Source organism: Melopsittacus undulatus, chromosome 10, assembly GCF_012275295.1.
Source record: "Melopsittacus undulatus isolate bMelUnd1 chromosome 10, bMelUnd1.mat.Z, whole genome shotgun sequence".
Lineage (NCBI taxonomy): Eukaryota > Metazoa > Chordata > Aves > Psittaciformes > Psittaculidae > Melopsittacus > Melopsittacus undulatus.
In genome coordinates, this window is record NC_047536.1 from 28,658,635 (window position 1) to 28,683,699 (window position 25,065).

Below are 25,065 nucleotides of genomic sequence, written 5' to 3' on the forward strand. Positions count from 1 at the left end.
TGAAGAACAAGCCAATGTATTAATGAATACCTTGGTCTTCAAGCTGGAAACGGCTCCACCCCTTTAAAGTAGTGGATGCTTCCACAAAATCAGTATGGCAATTCTGGAGCAAAAGGCCATGTGGATCCCTCTTAACATATGTAAATCTGGCTAAAGATAAATTTGCCTTAAGTTAATTAGGAATGGATTAGAGCTAAAGCAGCATAAGAGACTCCTTTTAAACTCCACAGACATGGCCTGCATTACAGTGTAAATGCTTTTGAAAGTGGTTTTATTTCAGTCTCTCACCTCTGCAGACAGATGTGGTCAGGCTCCTGCTCACAGGAGAAGTCCTTCCAGGCCTTCAGCTTCTCCCAGGTTTGTAGTTGCTTTCCAAGGAGCTGGCTACATGTGGCCATGCAGGGGCCTAGCAGTAGCAGGTGTATTTCTCTATGTGTACCTGTGGAACTGCAGAGGTGGTTGGGGGCGCACCTGCAGGGGGAAGCCTTGCATTCTGTGGACAAATTACTACAAAGTCTTTAAAATCCTGCTCATCCTTTTCTTAAAGCAGTGCTCAGGACTGCCTGGTGGGTTTGGGTTTGCTGTTTGCTTTGAAGTCCCCATGGCCACAGTTCAAACTGTTCAGCTTCCTGGTGCCTCTTGGCTTCCAAATGTTTCAATTTACTGCTGGAGCAAGATATCAGTGTTCTCTCTCCTTGTCTGTAGCCTTGACCTGTCTGCTGCCTCCATGAAGTACTGAGGACCAACAAGAAGCCCTGCTCAGAAACAGCATTTGCTGAACACAGGTGAAGCAGCCACTATGTGAGGAAAAGGGGCACTGAGCCAGCCTGAGGACCATGGTGGGGATAGAAGTGTGTCAGGTGTGGGTTTGTCTCATTTTAAAAAGGGGTTAAAAACAAGGTCAAGGACTTGTCCTGTGTGAACAGCTGTGCACCAACCAGGCATCAGCCTTGCCTACATGAGATAGGGCCAAGATGTTTGCTTCAGGTGCAATGTCTGTCCATCTGACGTCCTCCTGGAACTTGACCAGCGGCAGGTGTAAGTGGAAGGGAAGCTGCGGTTTGTAGGGGGTTAAACCAGTCACTCACCTTGCCCCTTAAAGCTACTGATACCCATTTGGAGCAAGGAGGTCTCCGTCTGCTCGACACCGAGCATCTCTCCCCATCGCTACCGGGGTGTGCTCGGGGCTGCTCCCCATGGCCCGGCCAGGTTTGCTGAGCTCGGGTGCCACCCAGCGGCTCTGTGCATGCCTTCCGCTGCCGCGCTCAGCCCTGTCCCGCCTGAATGAAATGAAACCCAGCCGGCAACGGAAGCGCTGCTGGATTGAAATAGCTTCAAAGCATATCTGATACAGCCAGCACCTTGCCTCTGATTGCTGCTGACAGCTGTGTGTGTTAAAGCTGGCTTAAATGAGCAAATGACTTCAAGCGTAAGGGGTCTGCAAAATGTTTTGCTTTGTAATTGTTGTGATGTCTCCGGGCACAGTTTTTGGATCAGGTGTTGCAAGACAAAGCAGAATTCCTTTTCCTCCTCTTTTCTTTTTTACCTTTTCCCCCCCTAGTCTTACTCCTGTTTTAACCGGAGAAAGTGGAACATATGCTGCTGGTTAAAACGCAGCACTGTACCTCTTCCTGATGTTCCTGGTGTTTTTTTTCTGGATTCATACTCTCTATTTTAGGCAAAAAGGTGTTTTTCATAGCTGTGTATGAGACACAAGGAGGCAGCGTGTGTGGTTGCGTCCATGTCTCCCACTGTACGGGAAGGCTCTCTGGGCCCCTGCATGTCTGCACTGCTGCGCCATGCCCTGGAAGTGCCCCCCGTGCAGTAGCCCTGACACCGCACCCTAGAGCTGAGCTGAGACAGCTGCAGCGGAGGCTGGTGCACGTCTGTCAGTGTTGGAGGGCAGCAAACTGAACTGCCCTGCTCCGGGTTCAAAGTGCTGGGCTGTGTCCTGCAGCCTCCCTTTGCTGAGCATCACAGGATGAGGTTCTGATGCAAATGCATGAGCAGCATCAGAGTATTACAAAGCGGCTATGAATATCTGAAAGCAGTAGGAGAGCTAACGCTGCTGTGCTCCGGCTGTAATGAGCATAGCTTGCAAATTACCCATATTAATTGCATTGAATTTTATGGGCTGTTCAACGCTTGAGTGCTCTGGTGTTTCAGAGCTCCCCTGGGGGCTCGCTGGGGTTTCTTCCCCCAGGGTTTCCCGCTGGAGCGGGCAGAGGCGGGCCCCGGGGGGCACACCCGCCCGCCCGTGCGGTAGAGCTCTGCAAGCTCCCTGCCTGTACCACAGAGCTCAATGTGCAACTCTCTAGCCCCGCCCGCCGCGGCCTCCTCTTAGCGCGCCCGCCCGCGTCGCGCCCGCGGAGCCGCACTTCCCGCGTTGCGTTGACGTGTGGTAGGGGGCGGGGCTCCGGCGGCAGCGGCGCAAGATGGCGGCCACCACGGGTGCGGGTGAGCGGGCGGCGGGGCCGTAGGGCCGCGGGCTGGGGGCACCGGCCGGGGCCGCTCCTCGCTGCGGGGCAGCCCCGGGCCGTGCGGGCGGCAGGCTGCGGGCGGCCCGGCTGGGCCTGTCGGGGCCGAAGGGGTGGTGGCGGCCGCTAGGCCGGGAGGCGCCCGGGGAAGGGGCGAGGGCGGCGGCGGAGGAGCCGGCCCGAGGGGCGCGGTCCGCAGGGGTTTGGTGCCTGGCCGCGGTGGTGGGGCCGGGCCCCGCTCCTAACCCGCGGCTATCGGGCCGGTGCCTCCCCGGGGGCTGCCGAGGCCTCGGGGTGGGAGCGGCCCCTATGAGGGCGAGTCCAGCCCGGGGCCGGGAGGGCCTGCGGAGCCGGCCCGGCGGGAAGCGTGCCCCGGTGCTCTGTGTGCTGGCTCCGGGAAGTGGCGCTGGGGCTGCGCGCTGGGTCCTGCGGCAGGGCAGGGACCCCCCGCCCGGGCCCGCAGCCCTCGGCTCTGCCCTGCGGTTCGGGCATGGGCCCTGTGAGCCGCGGAGCGAGCACGGCGCGGCGGCTTGAGCCTGGGCTCGGCACCGCAGGGCCGCCGGGCTGGCTCCTTTCCTGCGGGTGAGCTCTGTGTGCTCGGAGCTGGCCCCCGGTTCCCTGTTCGCTGTGATCGCTGAGCCGGTGCTTAAGTTACGTGCGTGAAATCAGCGGCTTTAAAAACCTTATTCACTAATAACATCTTCCTGTTACATCAGAGGGATGGAACTTCCTTGTCAGGATGTGTGTGCTTCCAGAAGTCAATATATATCTTTTGGCCTTTAAAATTGTTTCTCGCCCACTTTGAATAGTTACACAAATCCTGTCTTTGCACTTAGCATCACACATTAAACAGAAATATTGCAATAGATCTTGAATGGGGGGTTCTTTGCTGACATCATTTAATGAACTAAATAAATTAGTTTCACTTCTCTTTAGCCTGTTTCATTTTCCTGTTTTCATAAGGTACATATGGGGTTTTCAATGTGACACTGTAATACCTGTGTTAAAATTGCTTCCTCTCAAGTTTGAAATCACCAGATTTCTCTTGAGATATAACAAAAATATCTTTTTTTAATAGATAGGTCTCTATTGATGACAAGTTTCAACTTTTAAGAATAACCATTGTAATGCAGATAACTTGTAATCAAGATTATGAATACAGGCTGCAAAATGCAGTGGATGCTGTGCTCAGAACTGTGCTTCACAGCTCTGTGTTTGAGTGTAACCTGATGGTAAGGTGTTGGAACACTTGATTAAAATACACAACAAATGTAGCGGAGCCTTCTTCCCCCTCCTGTGTCACATTGTTCTGGCTGCCATGCTTTCCCAATAATCCTCTCAAGCTGCTGACTTTTCAGTTTGTGTTTGGCTGGAGGAACAAGGCAAGTGTTCTGTTTTTTAAGCCAGTGCAGCTTCGTGGATTAGTTGTCTGAGCGCTCATGGAGGGGTATGTGTGGAAAGGGGCTTGGACTGTGGTGGTGAAGCCCAAAGCTAGTGCGCAGCTTTTCTTTTGCAGCCAGTGGTTTTTGTGATAAGCTGCCATTCACCATCATCTGCTAGCCACATGGTGTCTTTTGGATTGCTTCCTACTACTGCAGGGATTTCTGAAAGCTGTCTCTTCAGTGCTGAAAGTGTGAAACACTACACAGCCAGGCAGATGTGGGTAGGGGCATCGGTGTCTTGTGTCTGTGGTGTGGGCATCTGACAAGCGCTGCCATTCAGCTACTCATGAGATCCTGGGTGTTTAACTGCTGCTGAGGAGATTGGGGTGGAGAATAAATCAGTTGTGACTTAACAAACATGTTGCAGTAACTGAACTTTTGCAGTAAACCCCCAGTTCAGTCTGGGGGAACCTTCAGGTACAGATCAGTATCTTACACTGAGCCTTCGCGCCTTGTCTGGCTGTAAATCATGGGCTGCCTTACCAGCAGTGGTTTTCTTCTTGTATTAGTAAGTGATGGAGATTCTCCTGATTAAGAGAACAACATAGTGTCCAGTTACTGGTGGTGATGGTGGCACTGCAATGCAGTTTGTACTGTTCCCTCTTGACACTGCACTGAAGGCATTGCCCAACACATACAAATAGAGCCACCACATACAAATAACACCACCTTGTTCTCCAGCACTGTTCACTTCTCTGTGGGCAAATAGCTTAGTAGTGTGTTTACTCAGATGTAAAATAGATTTTGCTAATGCTTGTTTCATGGAACCTTGATTTATTCATAGTTGCGGGTAATAACCACTTGAATATATTTGATACCATGAGTTCAGCAAAGGAGCCTAAACAGAGGTTGAGGATGGAGAATGAGTCTGTGTTTAAGAGCAGCTACTGCCCCAGAGGAAGAAACAGTAACAAATGTCTATGCAACTTAAGGAGGTCATAGGGCTGGTGCTGAGAATCAGACAAGAAAGCCAGATATTTGTATCTAATAAACAGATAGAAATAATTAACAGAAGAAAAACCAACCCTCGCCTGGAAGAAATGTTATGATGCAGGGTCCAGCAGCATCAGTTGCCCCCCAGCAGTGGGATGGGGAGCAGAATCAGGAAGAAGGTAAAACCCATGGTTTGATATAAGAACAGTTTAATAATTAAAATATAATATACTAATACTAACCACGATAATAATAATGAAAAGGGAAATAACAGAGAAACAGAAAACCCAGCCAGCTAACAAACAACAGCAAAGCACAGTACAGCTCCTCACACCTGCTGACCAATGCCCAGCCTGTCCCTGAGCAATGATCAGCCCCTCCTGGCTAGCTCCCCCCACTTAATATACTAAGCATGATGTTCTGTGATATGGAATACCCTTTTGGCTAGTTCAGGTCCTGGCTGTGCTCCCTCCATCTTCTTGTGCCCCTCCTCACTGGCAGAGCATGAGACTGAAAAGTCCTTGATCAGGGTGAGTGCTATTTAGCAAGAACTAAAACATCAGTGTGTTATCAGCATTATTCTTAGACTATAGCCAAAACACAGCACAGCTACTAGGAAGAATATTAACTATCCAGACAAAACTTTTACAGAGAATTCTGTATTGCTGATGATGTGTGATTTCCACACATACAATTGATATATTGATAAAAAGAAAGGGTTGACTTTAATCTTCCTAATAAGGCCCTTCATGTGAGACTACGAACACTCAAACTGTAAGTTTATGTCTATCCATCCTTCAGACTGAAGTGTCATGCAGAAGCACTCAGCTGGCTCTGGTACCAGAGGTGATCTACCTGAGAGATCCAGGGCTCAGAGGCTCATGCACCCCATGGCCCTACAGGAAAGTTGAGCTGTGTGGAGTCTGTGTTGTAGTTAGCCTACAGGAGCTTGTTCCACGTTGCTGTCCTGCATACTGTAATATTACGGTAGGTCAGATCCTGACCATGCTGGCCTGTGGAGTCCTGTTTCTCTAACTTTCATCCTGGAAAGGTTTAATGATTTCTTTCAACCCACTTTTCTCTCACAGGTCTGTTTAGGGGATCTCCTGCAGGGCTATGGTAGATACTGTGCTTACCAACAGGCTGGATGCACTGAGCAGTAAAATGATATCCCCAGAAACAAGTTAGGCAAAATCAGAGGAATGTGAAGAACTACAGAAGGGTGATTCATTAGGTGTACAGTCACGATAGTGTGAATACATGTATCTTAATATTCCTAACGGAGAGAACAGCACAGCTCAGTTTTAGTACAGTGTATTAAAAGTATACATTTATAGTTGTTGAGGGACCCATAACATTACTGTGAGCTCACATCTATGCTTCCAAAAAGCAAATGCAACATTACCATGAGGAAGAAACTGCATATTGAAGGGTATGGAAGGTGTACCTGCCTCTGCAAATGGACTGTGATGTCTCCTTTGGAGGGCACTGCAAACAACAGTCACTGTTATCTCAAAATAAATATTGCCAGCCACTGAGTACTTTCTAAGTCTGTAAGTAAAATACTCAAGGGTAGGGAAAAAGTAATTGAAGAGAAAATAGGAAGATAAATTATGCCTTCTTAAATGAGATAGACTGTAAGAGCACAGGAAATAGCAGGTGTTAAAGATTGAAAGCTTCCTTGAGTATTGTAATGGAAGGATGCAGCAGATTAAATAAAAATGTAAATAGTTTAAGATTTACAAAGATACTCAGTTGGATCTTTTAATATATAATGATATAAGTTACATAACATACTTGAAAAACACCATTCTGGCTGAGAATTTAGAATGATTTGTTATTGTATTAAATATGTAAGTAGCTTAAAATCATAGAAGCTGTAATACTGGCAGATAAGGTGTGTGAAGGTTGGGATTGTCAGGTTGTGAGGATGTTTTTCAGCTATTGCAAGTCAAGCTGGAATTACTCTGTACCTACTGATGAGTTTGTGTGCTTTCCTCCCAGGTCTGATCTGGGCCTGGCCCAAAAGCAAAGCCCAGCAGTGTGCATCCTGCCTCCGCCTGCCTGTTCTTACCTCTGCTGTTAAAACTGTACTGAGCAGGTAACACTGCCTTAGTCTGTCAGTGTGGCATCTTGATCTTCAAAGCCTGTCTCTGAATCAGTGAGCCTACTCCTGCACTCGCCTCTTGGTGGGTGGTGTGAGTGTAAGAAAACTTAGCAGTACTTTTTGATAGAAGAGGCAGCTGGAAGAGAGTGCTCGGCTCTCAGTCAGTGACATCCCTTTCTTTTCACAATGCCAAGAGGAGATGGTGGGGTTTTCCCTCTTGAGATTTTGTGTAAAGATTTTGTCCAGGATGTTAGTTCAAGGTGACTTATTTTCTGGAGTAAACTTCTAGCTGAGCTGGTAATGTTTTGCTTTTCACCTGTGATACAAGCCACGGAATGCAACTGATTTTAACTCTTCTGCATCTGACAAGATGTATTTGGCTCCAGACCTCAGTGATGCTGCCAGTATGCCTCAGACAAATGTTTTAACATGATCTCTTTCCAAGTAAAGTGCGTAAAGTGTTGAAAGACAGAACCAGTTCTCTAGCTTACACAACAGAAAACACTTCAGTTTGTTTCAAGTGCTCAGGAAGCTATTTTGGATCTGCACAACAACTCAGTACCTGTCTGTGTTATCAGAATAGAAATCGTGACTATAAAGATGATGCAAGAAATCTGAAGTTCCTGTCTCCTGAAAGTTTCTGCCGCAGTTGCTAAAAGCCTTTTATTCAGTTCTAAATATTCTGTCAGTTCAGAAACCTTCTATACCACTGGATGGGGAATGATTTTCTTATTTCTTTACAGTGGCAGTGCTGCAGGGGTAAGCTGTCAAATTTTCAGTAGTTGCAGTCTCTGCAAAAAGGTGAGAAATATGGAAAAGATGTAATTAAGGCTTAATATCAGATATACAAAAAACAAGCAATGGAAGGGGCTTTAACTTATTAAGCAACAGAGGTGTTAAAAGCGATTGGATTTCAGTTCACTTGAGTTACTGTAAATTGGGAGCTAGTACAGAAGCAGCTAAAATTGGCCTGAAAGGGCATTTTGATAAGTTGCCTGTTACCACTGAAGATGTCAAGAAATCTTCAGCAAAATGAGGGTTCCCCTCCTTAGAGCCCCTAATGAGTGAAGTGCACTTTCTGTGTGCTTTGCTGGGCCGTGTATTTGTCCTTTAATCCTGAAGAGAAATGCTTATAACTTGATTTCACGTTAGAAAGGAAAGAGAAATGTATTCCTGAAGTTTTTGAGGTGTATTTTTTGTTATACAGACATTGATGAAAATGTTTCAAGTAGAGGATCTACACTCGGAGGCACGTTGTCCACATTGCTTCACTGTGCTGTGTTCAGCTTGTTACGGTTTCTGTGAATGTGGAATTGCTTCTGCTCTATAACTGGGGAAAATGGAAGATTAAAAAGTATAGTCTGTCACAAAGTGTTGATTGTAACTTGTTAAAAACAAATTATATACTTCACATGGATGTAGATTCAAGATGGGAAAAACCTCAGGCTGGTAAACTATTCGTAAGACACATTCAGTTGTGTATCTTTAGTAGTGCTGTGATGTGAAGTAAATCTGAGTGTGCTTTAAGGGCTTTAAGAATCCACGCTGGCATTTAACTGTCTTCCAGGAATAATTCTGTTCTTTCCAAGTACAGAACTTTCCTTTCTGCGATTGACAGGACACAGTCAAATTCCTCATGTCCTCATTTCAGCTTGCTGTCTCAGTCTTGCAGCTCACCGCTTAGTAAGCAACTGGGTTGTGAGGAGTTGTGGTAGCGAAGGCTCGTCATTACTGGTCTTGCCTGGCAGCACTGGTATTAGGTGAAAACAGAAGGTTCTGATTCTGTTTGAAGGCTGAAGAGGATGTCATGCAAAACCTAACAGCTTCTTAAGTGGAACTTTGAACTCTGTAAAGTACACATCCTCGCTTTCTGGGAAACCCACTGTGTGGTTTAGTTTTGTTCTCTGGTTTTCCATAGAAATAGTTAATGAACTTTTTGTAACTGGTGAACTAGTGTGCAGGGTTGAGGCTTCACAAATGTACCTTTACTAAAAGGTGAGCTTTCAGAAAGACTGCACAAACCTGTGTCATTGGAGATCTTACCTTGTCAGTACAGTTATTTAAATTTCATAGGTTTGCTGTTGCAATTAATAGTAAATACCTCCTTTTGCTTGGAAATGCATTTTCAGTTCCATTTCTGCGAGTGTTTTTCTGTGGTCAAGCAAGCTGCATGTGAAACAATTTTCTAGATATTACTGTGTTTCAAATGAAACTGCTATTTGAGAGTCTTCTTGAGCTGTAGCAAAGGCTAAATTAAAATGCATAACAATGTACTTTTAACAAACTGATTACTTTTTAATTGCCTCCTACTTTATTTAGGTTTTCTTGTGTTAAATGAAGGACCCTTAGAAAAACAGGTTGGTTAGGTTACTGCCTTGAAAGTCTCCATTGCTACGCTGAAAAGATTATGCAAGGTATTTACTGGAGGGTGGGAAGATGACATGTAGTTGACTCATGGTTGTATCAGCTGGTGCAGGACATCTCCCAGCTCTGAATCTGCCATGGTTTAGCCATAGAAAGCATTTCCCAAATACTGTGTATGCCTAGAACAGGTCACTTTCTAGGAATCTTGGTGGAGAGTGAACATCAATGGGGATACATTTGCATGCAACCACAAATGATAAAGCTTGTGTGGTTTCTGGGGTTGGGGTCCCAGTGGGATGTGGTAGCTGACCATTGCAGGCCATTGCATGTGAAGAGGAGATGAGGTTGGCTTAATGACTTCATGCATCTTTCCAGGCTGACAGAAGGGTGAATCTGGTCTTTTACTTTGCCTTCCTTAAGGGCAGGTTATTTGGAAATAATATAAAGCATTTGTGATTGTATGGCCATAGTCTTTTACATGTAGATTTGTTTTTATTCCTTTTTAATCTCCTGAGAAAGTGTCAGAGAGGAGCTGAATTACTGTCATTGATTTGACTCTGAACTTGCCTTCTGTAGTGGCTGAGGTGCTTCTGTTGCATCTCTGAGCTTTAGCACAGGGATAGAACATTTTAGAAGTCAGTGATGCTGTTGGACAAGATGGTTTGTTGTAAAGTAACAAGTCATCTCCCATGATAATTTTATTTTCTGTGAAGTGCATAATATCTTTAATATTATATACTTCTCTTTTGGCACCTCCTTTTGCCACTCATGCTCCTGTAGTGCTCACAAGTGAGCAGTCACTGTGAAAGTAGGAGTAATTTATGTTAACTTTTTCTGTGTGCACGATGTGACTAGCTAGCTCCCTGTAGACCTCAGCCTTGTCAGAACTCTACCATCCTGTTTGACTCTTGTGGCTCTGATTCATGCTGAATCAGAGCAGCTGGATCTGTGGAGGGCTCAGAAATAAAAGTGGCCTTCTCTTCCTGTAAGGTTGTAAAGCCAAGCTGAGCTCTGGTTAGCAAATGTCACAATTAAAGCTGCCTTTCAACCTTGCTTGTGGCCTTCTCAAATATATACGTGACAATGTCATTTGTAATTACATGATCACTTAATTTTCTTCACATGGGATTTCTGCCTCACTCTGAACAGGGTGCATGATGCTCAGAGGGAGGATGGGCAGGCAATGGGGTTTTTGCCTCCTTTAATGTGTGGCCTGTGTGTGCTTACCATAAAGCTGATTCCTCCCGGGTTATTTGCTTTGGTCTAAGTAAATATCAGTAAATTATCTTTGAACCACTGGTAAATATGGAGTGGTATTATCAAGCGCTGAAGCACAGAGACCAAGAGGATGTTTGTTAAGCATCATGATATTGTGGTCCACAGAGAGCATTTTTTGGTAACATGGCACATTCAAGGCAGGTCTTTTGCTGGCTTCAGCTTATTGCATCTGTAAGTGGGGAGAGGCTCAGGTTGGGTTTCTAATAATAACCACAACAGTTTCCTTTGCGGCATCACCTGCATTGTTGAAGAGCGCTGTGTCAGACCCAAGGGTGGAGTTCACCCTCCAAAAGGATCTTTTGTATCTCCGTTGTCGTCCTTAGCTGGCTGTTTCTTTCCCTGGGTGCCAGCGGGCAGGGCTGAAACCCAGACAGCAGCTCCAGGCATCGCAGCAGTGAGTCATTCTCCATCACCAGTGCTCCCATGCATCCACTGCTGCAGTAGTAAAATAGGTTGTGTGTGTAAGTAAAGGTGGAACCTTGTCCTTCAACGCACACTCCAGCTGTTTCTGTTGTTCCCTCTGTTGGAGGTAGACTGCTCTCTTCTCTGTTTCCTCTAGCTACAGCATGGAGAGCTTTGGGAATGTAGGTAAAAATGGGGTGGCTAATCATGATTCAGGCATGAGCTGCGTACTTGAATCTTCATGTGCCTGAGGTACACAAAATACACACTGCATACTTTTAAGACTTGCTGAGAGGGGAGATGCAGGAGCTTTTTAAGCAGGGATTACCCTGCTTAAACATTAACAGTGATTCCCAAGAGGTCATCTTACCACTGATGGTTTGGGGCTTGGTTAATCTTATGGGGATGGCTTCACCAGCCCCAACTGACTCATTTCCTTTTGCAGCCAAAGATTGGTATTACACAGCAGCCATGGTAACAGTGCGGTCTCGCTGGGAGTTGAAGATGCAGATTTGGCATGGAGTTGTGTTTGAGTTGTGCTCTGCAGCCCCCAGACGTGTGGTGTGGTATAGCCAGTGCAGGTCTGGCCTCTTCTGGTGTCACTTTTTGGACTTCAGGTTTCTCTTCATACAGTTGTGTTACTGAATCATGCTTCCCTGGGATATTCTTGACATGTTGTGTTAGATGTGCGTATCAAAATGGCCAACTTCCACTGGATGTAGTCCTTCAGGAACAGACTGCTCCAGCATGGGTCCCCCATGGGGTCACCAGTCCTGCAACAAACCTGATCCAGTTTGAGTTCCTCTCCCCACAGGAGCCTGCTCCAGCATGGGCTTCCCATGAGGTCACAGCCTCTAAGGGTATCCCTCTGCTCCTGTGCTGTAGGTGGAGATTTGCTCCACCATGGGCCTCCATGGGCTGCAGGGGCACTCACTGTGCCCTGCACCACAGGCTGCAGGGGAATCTGCTCTGGCAGTTGGAACATCTCCTCCCTCCTTCACTGACCTTGGAGTCTGCAGACTTGTTTTTCTCACGTACTCTCACTCCTCTCTGCTGCTGGTGTTACACAGGGCATTTTTTATCCCTTCTTAACTATGCCAGAGGTGCTGTCACTGTTGCTGATGGGCTCAGCATTAGCCAGCAGCAGGTCTGTCTTGGAGGCGGCTGGCATTGGCTCTGTCAGATGCAGGAGCGGCTTCTCTTAGGCACAAGAGGTGGCTTTCTTCTCACAGAAGCTACCCCTGTAGCCACCCCTGCTACCAAAACCTTGCCACACAAACCTAATACAAAGGAGGAGTGATGGCCTAGGCTGCATTCATGTTTTGTGATGACTGAGCTACAGATACCTTGAAGAAGAATGAGTAATATTAAGTCCCCTCTGGCCTGGGTTCAAGATGCTTTTTTGCTGCAGACTTAGTGTGTGAGCTTGGATATGTCATAAGCTCTCTATGCCATTGTTTTCCATTAATGTGATAGGAATAAGAACATTTTCTCTTCTGCTGTGTGTTTTGAGGATAAATGTGCCAACATCTAAGAAGTGCAGAAGAAATTCCTTGGTGGTGGAGGTCATGAGTACAAAGAATGCTGTTGCTACTGACAAAGCCCACTTAAATTAACTTCAGACTAACTACTGTTTGGAGTTTTATTTGCCTTGAATGGTATTTTAAAAGCTCTGAGTAAGTTGGGTGCTGTTGAGCCTCTCATTTTGCAGCATCTCCTAAGTTTTTGTGCTATAAATCATACAGACAAGTGCTAATTAGAGCTCTGTGATACTGTATGTATCTCTGAATGGACAGACATTTCCTGTAATTTTGCTGCCTGCCCCAGTATCTGGCCTGTCATCCTTCTAGTGTGTTTAATTGTGAGTACCTTATTTTGCTTGTAAAATCCAAGCTAATTATGAGGATATCCTTTTCATAGTGTTGAAATGTTGTCATTGAAAAACAGGTGCTTTTTTATGGATTTACCCAAAATGTTTGCTGTAGAATGACCAAAAGTATCAGGGCAATTGCTTTTGGTTTTATTTCTTTACTGGATTTCTCAATTCAAAATATTTTTCTGATGTTTTTCAGGAGTAAAAGTTCCTCGTAATTTTCGTCTGTTGGAAGAACTTGAAGAAGGTCAGAAAGGAGTAGGTGATGGAACAGTTAGCTGGGGCCTTGAAGATGACGAAGACATGACACTTACAAGATGGACAGGAATGATTATTGGACCTCCAAGAGTAAGTTATGTGCTTAACTATTAAAGTAGTACTGTTACTCTTATTTCTCTTCTCCCTTTTCTTCCCTTAATCTAACCACTGGAGTAGAAAACAAAGGAAACACAAGTGAGTGGAAAAAAGACCACTGTAGCAAGTGATTTATGTTGAAGGTTCAAGTTCCATATGATAATAGGGTTCATATATCTCTGTGTCTTGTGCTTTTAATTTGGAATATTTTTAATACCTTTCTCTGGTTAGTTCTGTTACATGTCTGCTTTATATTTACAGATTCATTAAGACATAACTTTTGAGATTCCAGGATTCTAGTATCCTGTACTCTTGAATACAGACAGCAAGGTTTAAAATCCTTCGGCTAGTGAGATTACATATGGAGCTAATGTAGGTAAAACGTGGATGTTTTGTCCAGTACTGCTAGTCTTTCTGCTGTTTCTTGTTGAGTTCATGGGTTGGTTTTTATTGCAGCAGTACTGACTTGCTCTTGCAGAGTTTCAGCTAACTTGGGAAACTCAAATTTTAATGAATTTAATTTCTTCTCTGAATGTTCTTTCCCAATGTAGTTTCTTACAATGCTACTCGTCTTTGTGGTGGTATTGTTGTGTTCTCACTCTCTATTCCCCTCAAACCCTACTAAACTGTGGGTCTCCACTCTGGTAGTGAACTTGAGGACTTATTGTGCTTTGTATGTATGCATGTATTCTAAACCCAAAACTTGCCTGTTTTCTCCAGTTTCATTGTATACCTCTGTTCTGTGTCTTTAATATCCTTGCCATGTAGTGCAAGTAGCTGATTCTCCTTCCTGCAGTAGCAGATGTTGTCTTCTGTATCTGGCCTCAGTTTCATTTCCCAGTAATTCCAGTGTTCTCTGTCTGTTATCAGGAAACCTTTGCAGATCTTTAACCATGCTACTGCCCTGTGTGTTTCCCTTCTGTCAGTTGCCTTTTCTGCTGCACCATGAGGTTGTACAAGAATCCATATTACAATGGCATTACATATGCAGTATTCCCATCCAGAAGTGTTGTTTACTTTTTTGTCTGCCATTGTTAACATTTCCCCATTTTTGATCATTTCATTTGTTTATGATATTTTCTAGAACAGCATTTGATTCTAGAACATTAGGAGAGTGTTAATGAGCAGTAAGACTGAAGAAAGCTCACTGTGTGCATACACTTCATGGAGAATTTAAGCAACCTTGAAACCTAATTTAGAAAATTAAATAGAAACTGCAGCGTGCAAATAGACATATGCTGACTTACCAGAAGTGATAGAACCATGTAGTTCATGTCATGCTGCCAACCAAGGCTAGAGGACTACCATGGAAGATGGTTCAGCTGTGCCTCTTTTGTCCTTCTGACACACTTATGGACATAGATCTTTTCTAAATGTATCATGCTTTCTTATTGCTTGAAGGCAATGGGCTGTACTGGGAGAGATTCTGGGACATTTGAGTCATTCTTGTTTTGATAAGTGGCTGTCCTGCTTTCAGTACTGTTCTTACTTGGTTATATTATTACCATGTTTTTTTTCTTACTAGGATGTGAGAATACTGGCAATGGGGGAATAAAAATGAAAATCCTATTTCCTTCTGGGTAGAAAGCAGTCACGCTCGAAGCAGGTGGAAGAGTCTTATCGTGGGCATCCCAGAGGGAAAAATGAATCGTGGTGCAGAGTTAGATACATGCTGCTGCTCTGCATATCCCTGCTACCATACATGGAAGCATCCTTCTCCTTCCCAGACTTTGTGCAGATAGCTTCACAGCCAGTGATTCATCTTGTTTATACAAGCTATTTAAAAACAGTGGCACTGTCACAACTTCAGCTTTATCTTCACGTATTTTATATTGGCTATGGACATGTGCACAGGCCAGGGTTTCCATTCACCAGTCCGCATGTCGTGTGGTTATTGGCAAAAACCCTAAAAACCTGCACGAACCTCTGGCCTCTTAGTTACTCTGTGGACCAGGCACACTCAGGGGCTCAGCAGACCTGAGCAGAGCTGACAGATGACTTTTTCCCCCCAGAACTTTGTCACAGCACTCAGTTTGTCCCTGCCTTGGCTGGCATCTGAAAGGCTGGCTGGCTGAGGTGCTGGGGGAGTGACCAAGAGGTACTGGTGCCAGCCAGCACTGGCCAGTGCTGGTTGGAAGCCCCTTTGTCTGCACACTTGAGAGACAACTGAGTCAGGAAGTCAGTTCTTAAGGTTTTGGTAGTGTTTTGCATCAAAATACTCATTAATATTAAGGGAAATATTAAAATATTCAGGGTGTAAACTTCCCCATGATGATCCTTTTGCTGCTGTATGCTGCTGCCAACTTCCTGCATTGCCCAGCTTAGCTGGAGCTCTGTGGCCGGCAGCACTGGCTCAGCACATCATAATGAGTTACTCTCAGAATGCAGAATAACCTTAACTGTTGTTTCTTTTAATGACTTTTAAATATTGAAGATTCAAGGTAGCCTTGTAGTCTCTCATCTGTATCCATTGTTTTGTTAGTTAAGAACTCTTGATCCAGGGTTTCTAATAGCTGTGAAGTGTTACTGCTGTTGAGACAGTGATAATACTGTTTGGGATCGGGATGTACTTTGCAATGGGAGGGATTCCCCTTTCTGAGAACCAGCAGGTTGGTTTATGACCAAGGAGTATTTTTCAAGTGCAGTTCTAGGGCAGGCTAGAGATAGTTGCCTAACTGTTAAAGCTATGGCTTCAATTTCAAGGAAGAGAGTCTGGTTAGTAAACTGGGAAGACAAAGCTGCTTTATAAAGATTAGCTGAAAAGTGAGTATCTGTGCTATATATGATGATTAAAAGAATCACTTCAGTTGGTGAATGGGAAGCAATGCCGGTTTCATTTCTTATATGAAAATTGGATGTTTAAAAGACCAGTAGAATTTATTACCCTGAAGAGATAATATTTGATACCATTCTGTGATACTCTGAATATTAGAAAATGAACCCAAACCAGAGGTAGCCAGCACAATATGTAAGTGGCTGCCCTCATGTTAAGTAGTTAACATGTCCCTAAAGTAACCACTGTTTTAACCAAATGTTTACTGAACTGCCTCACGTAATTGTTTTCCTCCCTTTCTTCTCCCCTCAGACGATTTATGAAAACAGAATATACAGCCTTAAAATAGAATGTGGGCCTAAGTATCCAGAAGCACCTCCATTTGTAAGATTTGTAACAAAAATTAATATGAATGGAGTAAATAGTTCTAATGGAGTGGTAAGTTTTTTGGTTTTACTCATTTTAACATGGTTTTTGTGTGCATCTTCCAGTTAATGCTTTTGTTTTATGCTTAAAACTTGCTTAACTGTTTACTGCTTGTTGGTGCCATTTGCCTTGAGGAGAAGGAAAAGGGGGTAGGAGGGAAGTGGACAAGCCAAGTGTGTTCTGAAATCAAAACGTGGAATTGACTTTTCCTGCCCTTTTGCAGTTCACAAGTAGTTGCATCATGCAGGGATTTATTATGCTTCTAGCAAACTGCTTGCTTGCTTCTGCTTGCTTTGGTTTCTCCCACTCAGGTTTCTTAGAAGCTCTTTAGTTGGAGGGTTTGGGGTGGTTTAAGTGTATCAAACATTTCAATTCTGACAGGAATGATCTTTTTGTCTATTTTAGGTGGACCCCAGAGCCATATCAGTCCTAGCAAAATGGCAGAATTCTTATAGTATCAAAGTTGTTCTGCAAGAGCTTCGGCGTCTAATGATGTCTAAAGAAAATATGAAACTTCCTCAGCCACCTGAAGGACAATGTTACAGCAATTAATTAAAAAACAAAACAAAAACAAAACCATGCCCCCCTTATTCAATTTAAGCTGTCTTCATTTTCCACAGTAGTAAATTTTCTAGATGCATCTTGTAGACCTCAGAAATACTGGAAAGGAAGTTCCCATTCAAAGGAAGTTTTTTCATGAGATACTGTAAATGATACTAATTTTTTTTGGTTTTGGGTTTTTTTTTGGGTTTTGGGGGTTTTTTGTTTTTTTTTTTTTTCATTTGAAATATAAGTTGTGCTATAACAAATAATCCTGTCGTGTAACCACTGTCCACATAGCTGAACTTCTGGTATCAGGAAAAGTCTATTTAAATTTATTACTGTCAAGACCAGTGTGGCACATCTAACGTAACTGTGAAAGCATCCATCCCACAATCACCTTGCTGTGTGTCTGGCCTGGGGTTTGGGTTTTTTTTCTGTCTTTTGCAATAGAGTCGAAGCTCAGGGCTATTTATTAGAGTAGACACAAAGGTTTTTGCTTCCAGTACTACACTGGGCTTTATGGACTACTAATGGGGATGTGTGCTAACCTCAGTCATCCCTCCCTTTGTGCTATCTCTAGTAAAGGCTGAATGTGACTGTGGTCGTTTTTGGGGTTTTTATTGTTTTGGGGTTTTTTTTAAATGCCCTGATCTGGGCAAGCTTCCTTCTTCCCTTTGGCCAAGGCATAGATTGTATTTCTCTTCCTGGTCCTTCTCACCAATGATGTGGGCTTTGGGTGAGGGATTCAGGGTTCTTTTAATCTCTTCCCTCTTCCCCTCTTTTTAGTGGGGATGCTGCTTTCTTTTTGCCCCTCTTTGTGACTCTTCTCACCCCTGGCCAGCAGGGGTAAGCGTTGGGGCAATAACTTGACCTGTTCCCTCTTGCTTATCATTTTGGTTTTGCAACAAATTTAGTCTTCACCAGCCTGGGAAACAAGAGTATCTATTCTGCTCGCAAACTTGGATTTCCCCTGTCCCTCCAGCACTGCTGCCACACCGCCAAGCTGGCCACGGCTGATGTTATTAGATAGGCTTTTGACGTGGTGAAAAGAGCAGTAATTTACCAGGATTGCTGAAACCTTCTGCTGCTGCCAAACTGTTACGGGGAAACTCTGCACACAGAGATTCTGAACACACTCCAGCTCAAATAGTTGTATTTTGGTGCTTTGGATTGACCAAGAATGTTAATTAACAAAATATTGCACTTATGTTTGGCCCTTCTAAAGATGTGACAACTACAGACAAATCAAATAAGTGGTAGATTTCCTTAGGATTCTGTAAGTCTTAGAAGAGTAATCTCCTCAGTGAAGATTCTGGTGCGTACAGCAGATTGAGGACCTTGATTGGCTTTGCATCCTGGCAAATCACTGCCTTTTCTGGTTTACTGTTTCGGACCACTAGCTGCTGAAATGTGGATGCAAGCTTACATACAACCAACCTGGTGTGTCCTGAGTTCTATGAACAAATTCAGTGTTTGTGTAAAAAAAGAAAAGAAAACAAAAAAACAGGAAAAAAAAGGAAAAGAGAAAAATGAACACATTTTAAAGCAGCAGCTATCAAGTCAATGAACAATTGATGTTTCCATTAACTCTTTTGAGGAAAATATTAGTTGTAAGGATTTAACATCCTCTGTAATTAAAGTTTAACATAACAGTATTCCATAAGCAGCCTTTTTATTGTATCAGACCATTGCCTGATTTTAATATAATAAAAAGTGTGCATTAATATTAGAAGGCTTTAATTGTATTTATGTTTAGAATTTTAATCCCTTATGGAATTCTTGATTTGTTGGAAGTATCTTCCTACAGATCATGTTTAGCTAAGAGTATGTAGACTGGTGGTGAGAGGCAATTGTCTTTATCCAGCTGCTGCTGCTGTGCCAAGGAGAGTCTTTAGTCTTAGATTAAACCTCAAACTCCTCTAGACTTGGCAGTTGGTAGCATTACATGATGCTTGAGGAACTGCTGAAGTGAATTTCTAGATACATGTGCTGGCTGAAGGTAGCTCTGTCATTGCAGTGACCTTTCTGTGCTGTGGTCCTGAGGAGATCAAATCCCCGCATGGTTGCATGTTAACACTGTCAAGTTCAAGGAGAGCTTCACATCTTGAAACTTTACCTGTTTTTCCCTCAAACAGTGAAGTGTAAAAAGCTGACCTCTCCAAATCTGGATATGGAACGGGGCTGTGAGATTTCAGCCATTGCCAAGTGTAAAGCATCTCTGCTTCAGAGAGTTGCCAGAAGGTACTCGTGCATTCACTTGGGTGTTGTGGTGGAACAAGGTTCTTCTTGGGTTAGGAATGAAAAAGGGAATGACCTTCTATGAAACTTTGTGAAACTTGCTGCTGGCTTCTAGCCTGGAATTCTCAATCCTCTGGTAGCTTGGAGGGTATCTGTGAAGACTAATTCTTTGTCAGCATCATGTGTGGGTGTTTATTTAAAATAGCTCGGTATGTGAAGATGTTAAACGGGAATTGGAACAATGCTCGATAATTATAGCATGCTGCTCGATTATCTCTGTTTTTCAGAGCTGTTGTAAGTGCCCTTGCCCTGTTTTGGAGTTGGTTGGTGCATGTTTGGGGCCTCCCTTGACCTTCATACCTCAAGTAACAGTTTTTAAACCTTGAAACTGTCCGGTTTGCTCTGCAGGTTGTACAGGTTGGAGCATTCCCCTCTGACCTGGGCTGTGCTGTGCTGGCAAGAGCCATGTGGTGTTAACATTTGCCATGTGAAGTAGGGTGGTACCTGAAAACCAGAGGGGTTCACTCCGAATTTTCTCATCTGGGAGTTGCACTCTTTGAACATGTCAATGCTCCCGAGCTCTCTTCGCTCTGAACCATGTAGGAGCGGTCTGGAAAGCCCTAAGAGTCAGCTTCATTGGATCTATGCATTGTAGCTTTGCCAGTGTATGCGCCCCAAGAGCTGCGTAGTGGAAGAGACCTGGCATCTCACAGCTTAGTTGCTTGTTTGGGCTTCAGAAATGAGATGGGGAAACAAAAACTGTGTCTTACCTGTATTTATCCTCACTCTAGCAGTGTAAAGCCAAAGTGGAAGCTGATCCCCACTGACCCTCAGTTTATGTCTTGAACCAGGGTCTCTTGATAGAAGGATATGAAGGGATAATAAATGAGTGGATTGGCCCTAAAATCGATGCTGTTCCTTGGAGCAGGTGCTGCTGGAGCAGTGCTCGGGGCAGGGACTGGTTTGAGCAGGAGGTGGCCATGCGGATGCCCTTCCCGGTTCCTGCAGAGGGTCCTAGGGCCATCCTTGCACCAAATATACTGGATGTAAAACCCCTTCCTCACCTGCCAGTGCTCCCTGGGGATGTGGTGAGAGGTTTTGGCTCTGGCTGTAGTGTGAGGCGGTAGAGGGAGCTAGCAAGCTGTGCAAGGCTTGGCTCTGAGTAAGGTGCAAATGCTGCTCCATTGAAATGTGGGAATTGGCCTCTTGTGGGAACCACTTTTCACACTTATCCTGAATCAGCTCAGTTTTAAAAGGCTGATAATCGTTACTTTCTCACTGTACAACATTAACTTGCTACGGGGAAAACCGTCACTGCAGTGAGATTTTAATGGTTAATAAAGACTAATTGCTTGCTTCTTGCTTTGTTGTAATTCAGCTCTGTGTGTGTAGGGAGTAAATGCTTAAGTATTGCTTTTTTGTACAACTTGTAGTGCTTTGGATTTATTAACTTTCTTCCAGTACCAGTAGGGAACTGATTTTTAACCCAAAAGGCGTTTTCAGCTGCTGTGTCCCTGGAGCCGGTCAGAGCAGAGCAGAAGGAGCAGCCAGTGAATGTGGCTGTGATCATGGGTTCTGAGCAAACAGCCTGGCCAAAGGACAGCTGCTCAGATGGTTTATCCTGGAGCTGCTTCGGAGCCATGATGCCAGAGCTCCCAATGGCACTGCCACATAAGCAGCATGAAGGGACAGTGTTAAGTTATGCCAGTTCTAACAAGGGAAACAAACCCAACAGAGAGATGCAGTGGGACATGCTCGGGTGCCAAATACCAGCCTCTGTGGTATGCTGCTGGAATTGTAGGAGCTATTTGTGGCTTACCTTGCTGTTTGTGGGAATTGGCCATTAGGCATTTGAGGTTGGTGCTTTACCTACAGGACAGCATTTCCTACATCAAGAAACAGCACAGTGAATTCAGGGGTGTTTTTCAAGCTGGCACCAGCTTACACTGAAACAAGGGAGTTCCAGTTCTGCATGTGTCTGTGGATAAGTCTGCTTTGAGCTCTCCCTACCTGGAGCTGAAAGAAGGTGAAAAGAATGTGATAGTGATATTATTAATATCTAAACTTTGTTGTGTGTTATTTTACATTTAAGAAGCTTTTCCTGATGGCTTAGAGTGTTCCTCAGTCAGTGGAAATTGCCATATTGCATTAATGTTTGGCTGGGGTGCTTTCCAAAGCGCTAACCTTGCTGTTGACTGAGATTCAGGTCCTTCAGTAGCTGCTTGTTTGTCCGGTCTGTAGCAGATTGCTGGAGAATGTGCTTAACTTCTAAGCCTGTGAAGAGCCCTGGTGAAGTAAAGCTTAAGTTAGGCACATGCTTAAGTGCTTGGTTGGACCAGAGGCAGCACACTCAGTGTCTGCTGGGCCAGACCTTTTTAGCCCTTATTGAGCATCTTCTTCCCAGTCCTCCCTTCTTGGTGCTACGTTGTTGGTGCTTGTGCCTTTACATTTACACCAATGTCACACACACTTTGTTGTAACAGAAAAGCAGAAGACATCGTGGAAGATAAGGAGATAAGCTAGACTCTCATCATCTTACATCTGTCAAGCATCTTGTCACCTTTTCATCCTTATCTCCTTTTAAATAAAGCCTACAGAGGGTTTCCAGAAATGTGGGTCCTGTCCTGATTTTCTGCTTCTCGAGCCAGGTTGGTGGTGGCTTTGTCCTAACATGTCTAGAAAGCCCTGTGGTACCTTAATGGGTAATAGGAGGGGAAGATAAATGTCAAATGGTCTGTCTGCAAGTCCCTTCTCCCTCTCGATTGCTCAATATGTATTCTTTTACTTTGGCTTATTTCGTTAGCTCTTCACTCACCAAAGAATGTTTCAGGATAGCCAAAGCTTGAAGTTTCTTTTGGGGAAAAAACCCAAACCAAACAAAAAAAAAAAACCACAGGAGTTTGGGAAAGAAAAGGGAAGCCAGCTTTTGAGTCATCTCTGTCAGAAATGAGTCTGTTTTCCATTCTACTTGCTCCTCTTATAAAGCTGCTTTAAAACCATATATTAATAATTGGCCTGGTAGCAGTCTCCTGATATATGGAGAACAGGATTTTTGTTTGCCTCGTGGTGGAGGCTTTTGGGGGCAATTTTGTGCTTGCTTGGTGCTAAGTGCAGGCAGAGGGAAGCCGGAGCAGAGGCTGGAGGGCTGGTGGCACTGGTCCTGCACACACAGCATAGGGCAGGGTTATGGAGAGATGGGTGTTGTGTGTGCTGCAAACAGCTGCTTGTGCTCCCCTGGAGGCACACACAGTCACACACCTTCAGTATTCCTGGAAATTAGGAGTAATACCTTAATTACAGCTCTTTTGTGATCACTGAGGCTGGGATGCTGCATACATGGGGCTGGGGTGTGCACAGGCTGCATGTGTCACCCCTGTACGATCAGTGGGACTTGGGAAACAGCCGTAGGAGAGCATGGATCTCAGTGAGCTATCTGCCAAACTCCTATCCCTCCAAAGAGACCTCTTGAATCCCTGGGCTACCAGATCAGCCCTTGTCCAAGGTTAGCAGCCAGATGTTTCTCAGCTGCTTGGACGGGTTTCCAGCTGAGCCCAACTGAGCGGCTATCCAACATGTAAGTATTAATATAAACATCTCGGAGGCCTCGCCTTGAGCGAGCCATTAAAAACTTCCCACGATACTGGAAGCGGCGCTGGCTTCCTCGGAGAGCATCGGGACTCTCTGTATCACACTGGAATATCCTGCACGGGTCAGGCTGCGGCTGCCACCTGCTCGCTGCACAGCACTGGGGCCTGGCCCCCCCCTTGTTTTAGTGGCGCCAGAGCAGTGTGGTCCCTGGAACTTGATTATTTGTGTTAGCAGATAATTTAGGCCAGAAGGCTGAGAGTGTTCCCTTCCTTCCCCGGGTGTCGTCATGCTTCCCAGCAACACACAGTCCTGAGCCCTGTGTCCCTGCTCCCCTCGTCCCGCAAGTACAACAGAGACGCTTTCAGCATCCCTTCTTCTGAAGGGTCACTGGCCACCCGTTGTAAGCTCGGTTTTGGCTTGGGTGGGCCTGCCAGAAGGGGAGGATTTCATTAAATCCAGCATGTAGAGCTGTGTTTTTAATTATTACGTGTCTTAAAGGAGAAAAACAGGAGGTTTTGATGTGGGGTTCTCCTAAAATATCCCTAACACCACCCATGAGCTTCGGTGTTCAAACGTGGGTGATGAGAAGTGACCCTCTCTGGTCTCCCACTGGTGTGAAACAAGACTTCTAACGCTTGCCATCATTTTCATGGAATTTTAATGCTTTGGTTCTCCAAGACCTGGCCTGCTCCAGCCCTAAGCCAAACACCATTTACACCAAAGCTGGGTCCTGCTGGAGGTGCAGGGTGCTTGCTTGCAGATGCTGTTCCACAGACAGGAGTGTGCTGGGCCTGCTTCCCAGCGGATTACTTTACACCACAGGGCCGGTGCTGCAGCAAGTGAAGGGTTCACCTTGGTCTCCTTACTTTTAAGCTGCCGGAGCTGCTAGGGTTGAGATGCAGTGGGAGAGGTCACATTATAAAAGTGCTTTTTCTTACAAAAGGCTTGAAAGCTGCAGGTGTTCAGGGCATGGGCAAAACGGGAGGTTTTAACAGAAATAATCCTGCGTTTAGGCTGCATTTAGCAAATGTAATTCCAGCATTAGGCTGGCAGGGTCCTCCCGCAGAGGATGGTTTGCAGGGTTGCTTTCCAGCTAATGAAGGTTGTATGTGTTAATGAGAAAGGAACTGAAACAAGAGGGACTAGAACCAGAAATGGGGTGAAACCTGCAAGATAATGAAATCAGCCCTGACAGAGCAAAGGTTCCTGTTGCCTTGGTGAAAGCCTAAGTCTGTATCCTGAAAAGCAGCAGTGTGGGAATGGGTTTTCAGCACCTTCTTGCTTATTAATGAGTATTCAGCTAACAATAAGGTGTGGGTTCATTACTCCTTCCAAAGACCATCCCTGTTGTATTCATGGAGACCACCTGAAAGACATGGCCTTCCCAAAGCATCCTCCACTTTACAGCAGTGACAGAGGGACAGAGACATCCTGCATCAGGGTCCTGCTGCATGTGCCCTGTTGCCAACTCTGCACTCAAAAGCCTGAGTACAGACACGTTTGAGGTAGACTCTGTGGCACGGAGCGGTGTGGTTCTGGTGCTGGTCTGGAGGCAGGAGAGCAGCCATGGGTGCTCATTAGTAGAGGATGAGGGTGGCTATTGTGGTGGGTGTGAACTGCTCTGGTTTATGGAAGAGAATCAGTGTTAATGAGATGATCAGATCAGCAGCAGTGCTCAGATGATGTGCCACAGCTTGTGCTGTTCCTTGGCTGAGTCTTAGCTGTCCTGCTGTGAGCAAGGCACTGGACTGAACCTGGCTCATCAGCTCCCACTGTTACTGATGGGAGGCTCTGCTTTGGGGTGTCCCTGCTCCCCATGGCCCTTCAGACCACTCAGAGCTTGCTGTGAAAGGCAGAAGGAGCTGGGCAATGGGCTCTTTGTGTGACTGCTCTTTGGCCAGTTTGGAGCTCTTGCTTAGAGATGGTGATGTGAAAGATGGAGGGGAGAGCCCAGCCCCAGGCAGGGTCTCCGCAGAGATGCCAGTGTAAAGGAGTGCTTCAGGCCAGTGTGTCTTCCCATGTAGGAGCCCAGAGGTCTTGCTTTCAGGAACAATTCTAACTTGTAATTCCACCAGCACAGGTTTTTAGCGTTTCTGTACAATAACACCTCTGTATTTCTCTGTGCCCTGGTGTGAATGAGAGCAGATTGCAGTTTCTCTGCTTTTTAAAGCTTTTTAAGAATGCTGAGTATTTGAGATGCTCTGAACAGAGTGGTGTAATGACCTGGCCCATTCACAACCATTTAAGCCCCTTCTGTGCCTGCTATT

The 25,065-nt window shown here is 45.1% G+C and overlaps 1 protein-coding gene across 2 annotated transcripts; it reads left to right on the forward strand.

Annotated features, from left to right (window-relative positions):
- The first annotated feature begins 2,339 nt into the window (after window positions 1–2,339).
- UBE2V1 (ubiquitin conjugating enzyme E2 V1) lies at window positions 2,340–18,701 on the forward strand. 2 transcript variants are annotated; one of them, XM_034067247.1, is made up of 4 exons: window positions 2,340–2,457; window positions 13,076–13,224; window positions 16,316–16,441; window positions 16,835–18,701. In XM_034067247.1, exons 1-4 carry the CDS (start codon window positions 2,436–2,438, stop codon window positions 16,979–16,981), a joined length of 444 nt encoding a protein of 147 aa, XP_033923138.1. In that variant the 5' UTR covers window positions 2,340–2,435; the 3' UTR covers window positions 16,982–18,701. The 2 variants fall into 2 exon arrangements, with proteins under 2 accessions (XP_033923138.1, XP_033923139.1); XM_034067248.1 differs by having other exon boundaries at window positions 2,391–2,451.
- The last annotated feature ends 6,364 nt before the right edge of the window (window positions 18,702–25,065 follow it).

Excerpts from the sequence above, each read along its gene's own strand:
- UBE2V1 (XM_034067247.1), top strand. The coding sequence starts at position 2,436 with ATGGCGGCCACCACGGGTGCGG. Across the intron at positions 13,225-16,315 it reads TGATTATTGGACCTCCAAGA|ACGATTTATGAAAACAGAAT; the intron begins GTAAGTTATGTG and ends TTCTCCCCTCAG. Across the intron at positions 16,442-16,834 it reads TAAATAGTTCTAATGGAGTG|GTGGACCCCAGAGCCATATC; the intron begins GTAAGTTTTTTG and ends TGTCTATTTTAG.